The 12,594-nt window shown below is 42.0% G+C and overlaps 1 protein-coding gene and 1 long non-coding RNA gene across 7 annotated transcripts in view; one reads left to right on the top strand and one right to left on the bottom strand.

The window, feature by feature from the left end:
* The window catches only part of ATP13A5 (ATPase 13A5), a 116,970-nt gene that overhangs the window by 50,610 nt on the left and 53,766 nt on the right, over positions 1-12,594 (top strand). For all 6 annotated transcript variants that reach the window (XM_060404606.1, XM_060404608.1, XM_060404613.1 and 3 more), the window contains exons 10-13: positions 1,270-1,440; positions 3,908-4,065; positions 6,734-6,922; positions 10,788-10,849. In XM_060404606.1, the coding sequence (XP_060260589.1) occupies positions 1,270-1,440; positions 3,908-4,065; positions 6,734-6,922; positions 10,788-10,849 (580 nt within the window). The remainder of the gene's footprint in view (positions 1-1,269; positions 1,441-3,907; positions 4,066-6,733; positions 6,923-10,787; positions 10,850-12,594) is intronic.
* LOC121816694 (uncharacterized) lies at positions 267-12,107 on the bottom strand. Its single transcript, XR_006056364.2, has 4 exons — positions 11,875-12,107; positions 7,824-8,048; positions 6,148-7,727; positions 267-5,608 (listed from the first exon to the last, which is right to left on the bottom strand). It is a non-coding gene; the product is annotated as an uncharacterized LOC121816694 (long non-coding RNA).

The raw sequence follows: 12,594 nt of genomic DNA on the forward strand, positions 1-12,594 counted from the left end.
AGTACAGCTGAGGTCATCCAGAAAGGGGAAGAGGAAACAGAGGTCCTATCTTGTTACATTAATTTCTCTTTCACTGCAAGATCCAAAAAAGATCATGAAGAATATTTTTTTTTCCTTTGAGATTTGAGATGTAAGTAACATACAACACTGTATAAATGTAAGGTGTATAGCGTGACTTGGCTTACATCATGAAATGATTACAAGTTCAGTGGACATCCATCATCTCACAAAAAATAAATAAATAAAAAATTAAAGAAATAAAAAAATTTCTTATGATGAGAACCCTTAGGATTTATTCTCACAACAAATTTCATATATAGCATGTGACAGTACTGGTCATATTCAGTGTTAGTCATATTTATCATGTTTACATTACATCCCTACTATTTATTTATCTTATTGAGAAGTTGGTACCTTTTGACAGTCTTCATCTGTTTCCCTCTCCTTCCACCCCAGCATGAAGAGTGCTGAGAATATTGTACAGATTTCCGGCAGGCATCATTTCTCACCCATCTCTGTACTTCCAGGGCTGCTTTTCTCTACCCCAAACTCGACATCCAAACACCCTCAACTGCCATTGATACCCAGAGCACACCATGCCCTTTCTCTTAGATCTCCTAAGCACACTCTCCCCTCCTCCTGAAGCTAACGGAGCTTACTGCCTTTCAACTGTCACCTATTACTTGCACGCAAAATCTTTCCTGATTTTCCTTTTGGGTTGGATCTTCAGATCACCTGGTTCTGCTATCAAAATATTTACCACACTGTGTTTTAATGAATTATTTACCGATATTTACGGGTCTGGCTTCCTGAGCTTTAGGAGGTCAGAATTTCTGTCTCATCCATGATTATGTGGTCAGCATCTAGAGCAATGCCTGGTATGGAATAAGTACTTAGACATATTTGCCAAATCAATGGATGAATGGATAGATAAACAAGTGAATAAGAGGCAAGTACAATAACTATACACGTGCTTTGTAGCTTCTTTATGCCCAGAATAAGTGGCAACTCCTTTCTCTAAAACGGGATGCTTTTAAATAAAAACAGTAAACCATACTGGCCATGTATGGAAAGATAGCCAAATATTAAACAAATATTTGAAATATAATCAAGTATACCACTGCTTGCATCACTAACATCCTTAAGAATAGTCATCTGACTGAACAAACAGATTAACTGTGGTTTCTATCCTTTCTTGAAACTGGTGAATACCAGCTCTAAATTACTACCCAAGTTCACGCAAAATCAACAAAATACCATCTTCTTTAGGAGAAAGTATACCTGTTATAAAGACACCATTGCCCCATGCGGAGAACACCACAGCCTGGAAATCCCACAGCTTGGAAGATTATCGGAAACATGTCCTTTTCTGTGGAACAGAAGTTATTCAGGTCAAGACCTCTGGGCAGGGGCCAGTAAGAGCAGTCGTTTTGCAAACAGGTCAGTAGATTCCATTTTTGTAAACATGGTCCATGATTAGAGGCGGGGGAGCTGGATTAGGGAAATCTTCTTTACAATCATGGAGTTTGTCACATTCTGGTTTCCAATGCTGCTAAGTCGCCTCAGTCGTGTCCGACTCTGTGCGATCCCATAGATGGCAGCCCACCAGGCTCCCCCGTCCCTGGGATTCTCCAGGCAAGAACACTGGAGTGGGTTGCCATTTCCTTCTTCAGTACATGAAAGTGAAAAGTGAAAGCGAAGTCGCTCAGTCGTGCCCGACTCCCAGCGACCCCATGGACTGCAGCCCACCAGGCTCCCCGGTCCATGGGATTCTCCAGGCAAGAGCACTGGAGTGGGGTGCCATTGCCTTTGTTGCTGCTATTTCCAACTGAACTGTTCATTGTGAATACTGTTGCTTGTGATAAAGTACATACGGGGATGAAGCACACTTCCTCAAAGGCAAAACTGTGTTCTTGGTTTTACTCTGTGTCCATAGACGACTTCTCTTTTCACTCTGTACTTCCTCTGAGTGAAATAAATTGTTTCAACCATGATCACTTAAGAAATTTTTCTTTTCAAAGAATCATATGACAGGCTGTTATCTCAAGGTTTTTACTGGACGCCTTCAGCAGGTCCAAAGATGCTTCAAATTCAAGGCATCTACAAGGGGGCTCATCCTCCTCTAGTGCCTCTTTCTGTAGACATCATCACCAATCTAGCAAGTTTCTTCATATTGTCTTTACTCCTCATTTTCTCTCCTACCAAATAAGGCACCACATCCTACAGATTCTGCAAATACCTCCTGCATCCTGTCTCCCTCTGAACTGAAGCTATCACATCGTGTCTAAATTATTACAGAAGAAATATTTATTTGAAAGTATCACTTTAACTTTCACCTTAAATATTGTTTTTTTTATGCTTTGCTTAATTTTTCTCTAACCTATTCCTCAATTTGTCACCAAGTCTCACTTCAAAAACATAGTTTGGAGCAATTCATAAATACCATGCTCAAGAATGTTTCAAGACTACCCATATTAGTCCCACTCTTTCACATAACATTACATGATCAATACCTTCCATGATCTGGTCTCAGCTCTCTGTATTTACTCATGACCTGTGTTTCTGCCACCTCGTATATTTATAGACCCAAAATATATCTTGCATTTGATATCTCTATGCTTTAGCTTAGTCCATGATTCAACTGTTCTACCTAGTTTTTTAATCAAAAATATCAAGGTTTGAGGGATTTTTATGCTCAAAGTAGTCAGTGGGCATGAGAATATCCTTCAAGCTGCTGCCTAAGAAAAAGCTCATGGGTGGAGATCATGGAAACTGCTGATCTGAGCTTGTAAAACGCTAAAGCAACAGGTTAGAGAAAATTTGGCTGTTTTCCTTCAAAGTCTACAAAGTCATATTTCAGGAGAGCAGATGTTCATCAAGAAGTGGGATTAAAGCATGCTTTATACTTACAATATTGATTCATGTCTGGAATATATAGTAGCCAATTTTTTTGCCAGTACTTTAGAAGTGAATGAGTATCTACTAAGTGCTATTCATAGAGGGCTAAAGAAAAGCAAACGTGAGACACTCTTTGCCCGCAAAGAAGATTATGATCTGATACAAGAGACAAATGCATTTATAGCTAACAAAACACAGTGCATAGAGGGATGTCATACAACCAAGTTGGTTTTTATCCTTTCTTAAAACTAGCAAATACCAGCTCTAAATTACAGACAGAGGGAGAAATTACTTTGATTATGAAATATGGGAGTAGAATTCTGGAAATACTTATTTGAAGAGATGGTATTTTGAGCCAAACCTGATACCATGGGAAGGATTTAGCCAATCACAGCAGAGAGCTGGGGAAATAGGCTAATTTGTGTCCAAGAAACATAAGAGAAGGGATGCACGAAGGTCTTCTGGGACCAGGAAGCAGGGACTAGGGATAAGGCGGGAGACCTCAAATGCCATGCCTACAAATTTGATCTTTATTCTAAAATGTGTGTGTCCTGGAAGGTTTTTGAATTTAAGAACAACATGACCAGAGGCGTATAAAATTCCTTGCCTTGTGCTTTACTTTTCTCTTAATTTTCCGTTACTTTCAACACACATGTTTCTGTACGCCTTCTCAGCATCTCTTGTTCTCTGGTCACTGCCTTCATCAGCTCCTTGGTCTGTTTCCTTAGCCCCATATGTGAAGTGGGGGTTACACTGTTTGAGCCATTGAAGCAATGCCCTCCAGCGCAAGAGAAATTGAGACAAGCGAAGTGAATACCATTTATTATTCCTGGCAACTTGGAAGAATAGTAAATGTAAAACTGTTAGGTCACAACAATACTGTTTTAATTCCATTTTCAAATGAGTCTATTGACCAATTCTTAATTCAGTGCAAACCATTTTTTTCATTTTGATTTTAGGGAAAAATGTATTAAAAGACCTTTCACCACTTGTGATTATCTTTGTGTAGGTTACAATACAGCCAAAGGGGACTTGGTGAGATCCATCCTCTACCCCCGGCCTCTGAACTTCAAACTGTACAATGACGCCTTCAAGTTCATAGTGTCCCTGGCCTTCCTTGGAATCATGGGTTTTTTCTATGCCCTTGGTGTATATAAGTACCATGGAGTAAGTACTTGGGGGTAGGGCTTTTTAATAGGATAACTTTCTCGAGGAAGTTAACCTAGCTATAGGGTTAGAATCAATGTCATCCAATAGAGCTTTCTAGAATGATGAAAATATTCTGTAGCTCTACACTGGTCAACTTGCTAGGCATTAACTATGTGTTCACTGAGCACTTGAAATGCGTTGGTGTAATAAAGGAAATAAATTTTCAATTTTTAAAAATTAAAATAGCCACATGTGATTAGTGGAAATGGTATTGGAAGGTGTAGCTATTAAAAGTTGTGAAGTTCACAGCTCCTTTCACCACCTGGATGGGAGTGAAAGGTTACTGCGTGTGTGGCATTTGTGATATCCAAGTCCGGAGGAATACATGTTCCCTCAGAGGAAAAACATGCTTCCCAAACATTATAGGATGGGGAAGATTTGGTCTTAAGATTAGAAAGCAGTAAGGATACACACATTTGAATGACAAAAATGCAAAGGAAGAAAAACACAAAGGAATTCTGGAACTAGCAAGCAGTTATGAGATAAATCTAATAAGGTAGGATTAGATCAGATTAAAGGGGATATTGAATGCCATGCCTAGACGTTTGGACTGTTTGGAAGTGTTGCTGTATTCGAGTGTGTACATTGTCAAGGGAATACTCAACACACCATGCAGTCAATGAGTTGCCCTGTGTTCTTGTTAGGTTCTGAGATGAAATTGAATGTCTGGTTTTACGGAGTTGTGTACTATATGGACCCCCTCTTCCCTTTATAAGCTTCATGATGTCTGGTTTTGTTTGGATGTCTCCCTGAATAGTTGTGATGGCTGTACAGGAAAGAATTGTAACAAATAACCCATGAGGTCCTTTCTGGTCCTGAGAATCTGATTCTGTTATGAATTTTGCAGTCTCTTCTATAAAACAGGCTGGGATCTTAGCAGTGTGGGCTTATAGGGGAGAATTAAAACATTGTGAATAAAAGGATCCAAACACAGGTATGAAACTGGGAGTGAGTGGACTCTAAAATGCCCAAACTGATGGCATTGGTGATAACATAGAAAAGTGTGTGTGTTGAGTGTGGGGGAGAGGCAAAGGCAGTCATGAGAATTTTTAGGCAATGTTCACATTCAAACCTGAGCTCTGCATAGTCATTGCAATCTTAAATAAACTCTCAGAGAGCATTTCTAGGGGGAAGGAGGTTAGAGGAGGTTAGGGCACATGGGCACCAGTGGAATAGAGTCTGGAAAGAATGGAAGCAGAAAGTCAAAACCAGTGGGGCTGGAATTTGAGGCAGTGTGTCAGTTTCATCTGGGAAACATGAGCATTGAGCAGGAAAACAGGCAAAAGCCCTCTCCTATGGGCCAGGAAGCCTTGGTGGGGATAGCACACGATAGTTTCTTGGGCAAGACTCAATGTCCAATACATACCAAAGCAGCATTCTCACTGCACACCCCTTCTTCCTGTAGGTCTGGACCTGCAGACCTTTTGGCTGCTTCTGTCTGCACTGGCTCAGCATGAGGCAGGGCTGAGTCTTCAGGGGTAAAGCTCCTCTGTGGCTGGGGCTGGGAAAATCAGGAAATGATGGATTTCATGATAAACTAGAATTGGCCAAAGATGTGCCAAGTAGCCATTGTTACTAAACTTGAATCTATGTTTCCAATACTGAAAAGAGAACTTTATGGCTAAAACCAAGGTAATTTCATGAAAACCTAGGCAAGGTTGTAGAGGGAAAGCCATTAGTTAACAGAGCAGGGGAAAGTTATGCAGCCTATGATTTGATCTCGGCCCTGCCTTTATTAGTCCTGTGATCCTTGGTGGCTTGCCTGGAATCCTGATTCTGTGGGACTTGGCTTGGTAATATGACACACATTTGTGCCCTCCCTCTAGATGAATAGACTAGGGATTACATCCTCACCACTTGAGCAGCATGTAGCCTGGGGAAAGTTGTTTACTTTTTAAAGTCTCAGTTTCCTCTTGTGTTAAATGGAGGAAATAACAGTATTTACATTGCAAGGTGGTTGTGAGGAGTAAATAAACAGTGTGTGTATATAGTGTTTCAGGGTGTGTATCCAGTGAGAACAAGCTAGTTTTATTGGCTTACCCACAGCAGTGAATATATGCTGAGATCTTCGCAGAATCCTGGTCCTAGTTTTCATCAGGTTTCCAGGCACTCCCCATATGTGTTGAGCACCTTCGCTGTGTCAGAAGGCGCTAGTCTCCGCATCTGGTGACGAGTAAGATGAATTCCAAGATGACTTCAAAGATGAAGGAGGCACAGCTGCTGTGCTGGAGGAGTTTGTAGAACCGTTGAGAAAGCAACAGTCAGGCCATGTGTGAACTATTACAACTCAAGTCTAGTCCCAGTGACCAGGAGTCCAGAGGGTGTGCAAATGCCTGATGGGCAAAGAAGGGATGGCCCTCTGGATGGACAGAAGGCTGAGCGGAGAGAAGCTGGGTCAGGAAGGACAGTAGGGTGTGGTCTGGGGGCCCAGGGTGTCATTTCCTCTGCAGAGGGTGACAATTTGTTGATTTCTCAGACTCAACCTGGAGAATACTCAGTCCAACCAAGACAGCTGGCTCATGACGACTATTCTGAGCTTCCAGAACTGCACTGGTGCGACAGGAGATGGAGCGGAAGGGAGCACGTGCTTTCTGCCAGGCTAACCTGTGTGTCCCTCCCTCCCCAGGCCTCTCCACAAGACACCATGGCCATGGCCCTGCTCCTCCTCACCGTGGCGGTCCCTCCTGTGCTGCCAGCTGCCCTGACCACAGGCATCGTGTACGCACAGAGGAGGCTGAAGAAAAAGAGAATCTTCTGCATCTCCCCACAGCGGATCAATATGTGTGGGCAAATCAACCTTGTATGCTTTGACAAAGTATGAGCTCAACTCCCCATGTTGGAGGTTAATGATACTGGGACACAGCCAAGTCAGGAAGGGCCTCAGAGACTGTCTAGCCCAGCACCCTCCTGGGACAGATGGGAACACGGAGGCCACGAGGGTCACACACAGAGCTGGTGTGAGAGCATGTTCTGGAAGCCTGCTCTCCCGAGTCTTGAGGAAGTGATTTAGCCGTCATATCAGCATTTCTTTCCTGTCAAATTTAATATTTTCGTGCCTGTTTCGGGTTTCAAAACAATCTCTTACTGTAATCACTTTTATGAGTGACTGGCTTTTTTCAGGCAAAAAATAATATGAGGAACATTTCTGTTCCCTCGGTGCTTTGTCCAGAGCTTAAGGGGGCATATTCATTTCTCCTCCGCTGCTTATTTTCAGGAACTGGAAAGCAGGGGCTGTGACCTGTGTTTACACACTCTGGTCCTTCTTTTTCCCTTTGCTTCCCAGGATGTCGAGCCTCAGGACTGCGGCAGATTGTCTGTGCTTAGGGCCTGGAAAGGTGGCAGAAGGGAAGTATGTTTGGAGGAGGGGACAGCTGTTCTGGGACAGGTCCCAGGACCCCTCCTTGTGGCTTCTGTGGGGGACCAGGCAGGGCTGCAGTATCAGTCACCTCACCCGGGCACCCAGTTTACCAGCTCTAATGCAGAAGTCTGGTCTGGTCCCTCCATGTCTTCACTTTGTCTTCATGAGAATAAATGATGAAGGTTTTGCTGCTTTTTAGATAACTGACGTTGGCAGAGAGCCCCATTAGTGAGATATTGCAAGCTCTTGAGACGCTCACAAGCTAGATGAGGAAGAAGGAAACAGGGAAACATAGATGATGAAAACACAGTGAAATGCATGCTAAATAAGTATAAGCCAAGCACTGGGGTGTGGTTACCTGCTTTAGGTGGGAGTCACCTCTGAGCTGTGGCTTTGGCTGTCAGGCAGAATGGGCCCCAGGCTCAGCTGTGAGCAGCCCAGCAGCACACAGATACCAGGGCTGCCACAGGCGGGGAGCCAGACTCTGGGTGGTAAGAACGTGGCTACGAGGTCAGGATGCAGCTGGAACCGATGAGCCCAGGTGCTCAGGGCTTCACGTGCTCTGAGAAGATGGCTCCTTGTCCTAGACAAAGAGGAACAGAGAGCAAAGGCCAAGCTGGAGAGACACCATGAGCAGACCTGACAAGTCCTGGTCCCCAGGTACAAGTGGCAAAGCTCTTACATCATTTCAGTTCTATTCTTTTCTAGTTTCCTTTGACAAAGAAACCTGTAAGGTTAACTTAACAGTAGCTACCTTTTAGATTCAGGGCCAGAGAACAACTCTTGACAACAATTCCTGTTACTGACCCAGCAGCCTCACCAGGGTGTAGAATATAGGAGGGAGATTTACAAAATGTGTTCATTACATATCTGTTTCTAAAACTAATTTTTCCAGAGGTGTTCCCTTTCCTTCCTGTAGAAAGCTTTTCCACATCCTTGTGCTCCTTTGCTAGACTGTCTTAAGGATGCTCGACAGCAGATTTGGCCAGACTCCATGTGTTGTGATGGCATCTTATAATGCAAACACTCATGATTGGGAATCAGCAAAATGGGAAATCTAATCATGAATTTGACACCAAGTTTCTGTGTGACTTTTTAAGATAAGATAGCTGAAGTACAATTCTCTGTTTCTTTCTAGCTTTCATATTATAAAACTCTATCACCATGATGTTAGAATAAAACCCTCCACAATTAATTGAATTTCCACCTAGTGTTATTTCAATTTAGAAGATATTCACCACTGGGCTTCTGAGTACATTTATTCCCATATATTTCTAGTTTTACACTGGTTTCTTACAAGTTCTTTAAAACAAGTTTTCTCTCTCTTTTCTATTCAATTCAGTCTAAGCCTGAACTAGTATTTATACTAAGAAGTTTTATTTTCTATCTTATTCACTTTAGAACAGCAACTGTAATTTTTAGTGCTTTTTCCATTTATGGCTAGTTTTATTGTATAAGGGTTATTTTCATGTAAAGAAATAACTTTGTCCCTTATCTGTTTTTGCTACGGTATCATCTCTGTTTTCATGTTCAAGATATTGATGTTTTAAAACATATCTAATCATCAGGAAAACATTTCAGTTTGAATTAAGTTGCTAACTCTTGCTGAAATGGAGCAACTCAAGAGCCTTTGGAATCTAATCACACAGATTGGAGTCCTTATAAAATATAGGAGGTACATGTTTTGCTTTTTTCTTTTGCTGTTGTTGTTCTTGAAGGAATAACCTACACGAAGCATGTTAGCTCTCCTTGAAGTCCAAATTAGTTAATGAAACAAACTTTCCTATTTCTTTAATCCAGAAGCTCAGACGTTGTCTCTCCACATGCTTTTCAGAATTCACTTAACATTTGTCTTCTGGTGGAAGCCTCCAAACAGGCTGGATTCTGGTTCTTTCTCTCCAGTCTATATGCCAATGGACCCTTGCCCGCTCATTTCACCTTTATACTGAGACTGTCTATACCCTATTTACTCAGTTGTAAGAAGAGAAAGCACTGCAGACACTTCTCTGTAAAGCATGGTGCTAATGCAAATGTGCTATGATGATAAAAGATATCATTTGATGGAAAACCGAAAACTTCAGTGTCTTATATGGTGAAGATTTACAAGAAAAAAAGTGTCAGAAACATAGGTGTCAGTGTTGAAAAGGACGTTCCTATCACTTCTCAATGCATTACTGACAGTTAGAGCTGAGCCAGTGGTAGCCACCCACCTCCTTGCTCTGACAGGGTGTAGACCAGGCCAAATGCCATTGGCCTATTGCATAAAGACAGTAGGGTTTGTAATTAATAACTGTGAAGCAATGGGCAAATTAAAAGTGCTGTGATAGCACTCAGCCCCATTTTGCTTTCTCTGCTACATTATCTGACAAATACTTTCTCCTGATGCAGCAAATCAGCCCTCCCCACCATTTTCCTCTTGATCTAACAGTCAAACCCATTCCTGGACATTAATTAATATTTATTAGGAGCACTTCACTTCTCTCTGTAGTCTCAAAGCCCTTTATCAACATTCTGTTATCAATCTGGACAGTCACCATGTCACCCATATTTTTAGGAAATAGCTGTGAACTATATAGCAGACTAGGAACTAAACAGTCTTGCAAACAGAAAAACATTCTGACCTCTGCTTTAGAAAGACAACAGGTGCCAACTGAGAAGTCAGACTGAGCTGGTTCTTGTTGGATTTCTATTCACTGAACCTTTCTCATTCGGCAACAGCAGTGGTCACGGCAGTAAACACACAAAATGAAACACTTGCGTTTGGTAATTAGTGACTAGACTCAACCTAATTTTCAATATGGTCTTTTGGGAATCATTTGTCACTGGCTGAATCTTTCCTTCAGGTGCTCGTCTCTGATTTAAAATGTGATGCTTGCCAGTAAGAGCTTGGCCAATGTTTTATAATAAGTGTAAATGGAGTATAACCTTTAAAAATTGTGAATATCACTATAGTGATATAGTACACCTATAACTTGTAGAATATTTTACACCAACTATACTTTAATAAAATATAAAAAGCAAATTAAATGTTAAAAAGAATCATTGAACAAATGGAAAATAAAAATCTTTAAAGTATGTTCTTAGAAGGAAAAAAAAGGAAAACTAATGGAGAGCTGTACTCCAAATATAAACAATACTACAAATATAAACACGTACTACAAATATAAACAATAATGAAAAATTTTTTATTGAACATCTAATGTAAAAAGAAAGGGCTTGGGACAGCTAAACATACTTTGTTTTCCTGGGAGCTTGGGTTTTGTGTAAATTATAATTAAAAGCTCTAAATCTTCTGCTAAAACCCATTCTAATTTTTTTGCAGACTGGCACTCTTACAGAAGATGGACTGGACCTCTGGGGGACTGTCCCTACTGTTGACAACTGGTAGGCACTGTAATGAAGACAGAGTGTGTGATCGGTAGGGCTACCAGTCCATCCTTCCAGTGTTGAGGGATGAATCTCACATAAAATATACATAACAATTGGCTGGTACTGGCTCCCCATTAATCAGCCTGTTAAGTTAAATGAGTTCTAAATTCGGAATCAGAGGGGGAAAGCAGATCTTCAAACTCCACATGAAAAATGGAATAGAATAAGGTGGACGATTAGGGAGTTGAGTGAATAAAACAAAAGGCAAAGAGTGAAATCAGGACTGTGCTTAATTTAAAACTGCATAGACTTCCTGGGTGGCTTGTGAGGTGGGAAATCCAGAAAGGAAGACCTCCATCTCCCCCCTCATGGAGTTCAGACTTTAGTGAGATAAAAGGTGCAAATGGACCCATCTGCAATGTACCGCATGGCTGGGAAAAGAATTAAGGCACAGATATCACAATAAGGAAGAAGACATGATAACGATTGCTTGATAAAAGACACAGTCCTGATTTTTATAATAACATAGTGGATAAAAGGTAGAAATTCATTTTGAAAATGAATAGATTAAGGAGTACCACCTGGAGGAGATAACAAATGAGATGGGTTTTGAAGGGAGTATGGCTGCAAATTTTACAGATGAAGTTTAAAAGCTGGCACTAGGGAGCGAAGCTGAAGCTCCAATATTTTGGCCACTTGACATGAAGAGCCGACTCATTGGAAAAGACCTTGATGCTTGGAAAGATTGAAGGCAGGAGGAGAAGGAGGTGACAGAGGATGAGATGGTTGGATAGCATCACTGACTCAATGGACATGAGTTGGAGCAAACTCTGGGAGATATTGAAGGACAGGGAAGACTGGTGTGCCACAGTTCATGGAGTTGTGAAGAATCGAACATGACTTAGTGACTCAACAACAACAACAGGGAGTGGAGAGGGCAATGACATAAATAATATCCCCAAACAGAGCTAGAGACAGGAGGGAGGCCCATCCTCAGAGAATGCCCCCTGCACTCCCTTCCCTGCAGGGCTGGGACCCACCTTCTCAGTCAGTGGAGACACTTCTGCTCTTGAGCTCTGGGAATACCACCTGGGCTCCAACAGTGGCTGCGGCTGCTGTCACTGAAGGAGTCATGCAGGGACTCTCCAGGTTGGTGACAGGGTCCTGGGCACAGCCCTGGCACAAGGGAACAGTAGTCAGGCAGTGTGATGGTGCAGAGGATTTCTGGGCTACGTGACAGTGAAGTCCCTGGGCTCCTGTTAATGTGCCTCTGCTTCTGGGTGCTTGGATGCACAGATCAGGTTTTGGTCCAGACAGGCAGACCTCTACGGACCAGAGCAATGAAAGGGGAAAGGGATGTTTGCAGTTTCCATTCCTTCTTTCCTTTTGCCCTAGTACTCTGAGACTTTGAGAGGAGTAGAAACCCTGGATACAGTTTTTATTCAGCTGTAAGATGGGAGGAGAGACCGTCTACTGTCAAATAGGGAAATGAGTTTTTGATGCTAGATATCCATGCCAGGAGTTTTAAGAAATAGGGGTGAAAGCCAAAGGGCCGACTTGTGAGAACTATTTGAATCTATGCCTGCTTTTTTTTTCTTTATTGTACTTATTCATTAAATTTTGGGGCCATGCTACACAACATGGGCTTCCCTGGTGGCTCAGATGGTAAACAATCCTCCTGCAATGTGGGAGACCTGGGTTCGATCCTTGGGTGGGGAAAATCCCCTGGAGAAGGGCACGGCAACCCACTCCAGTATTCT

This window comes from Ovis aries, chromosome 1, assembly GCF_016772045.2.
Source record: "Ovis aries strain OAR_USU_Benz2616 breed Rambouillet chromosome 1, ARS-UI_Ramb_v3.0, whole genome shotgun sequence".
NCBI classification, from domain to species: Eukaryota; Metazoa; Chordata; class Mammalia; order Artiodactyla; family Bovidae; genus Ovis; species Ovis aries.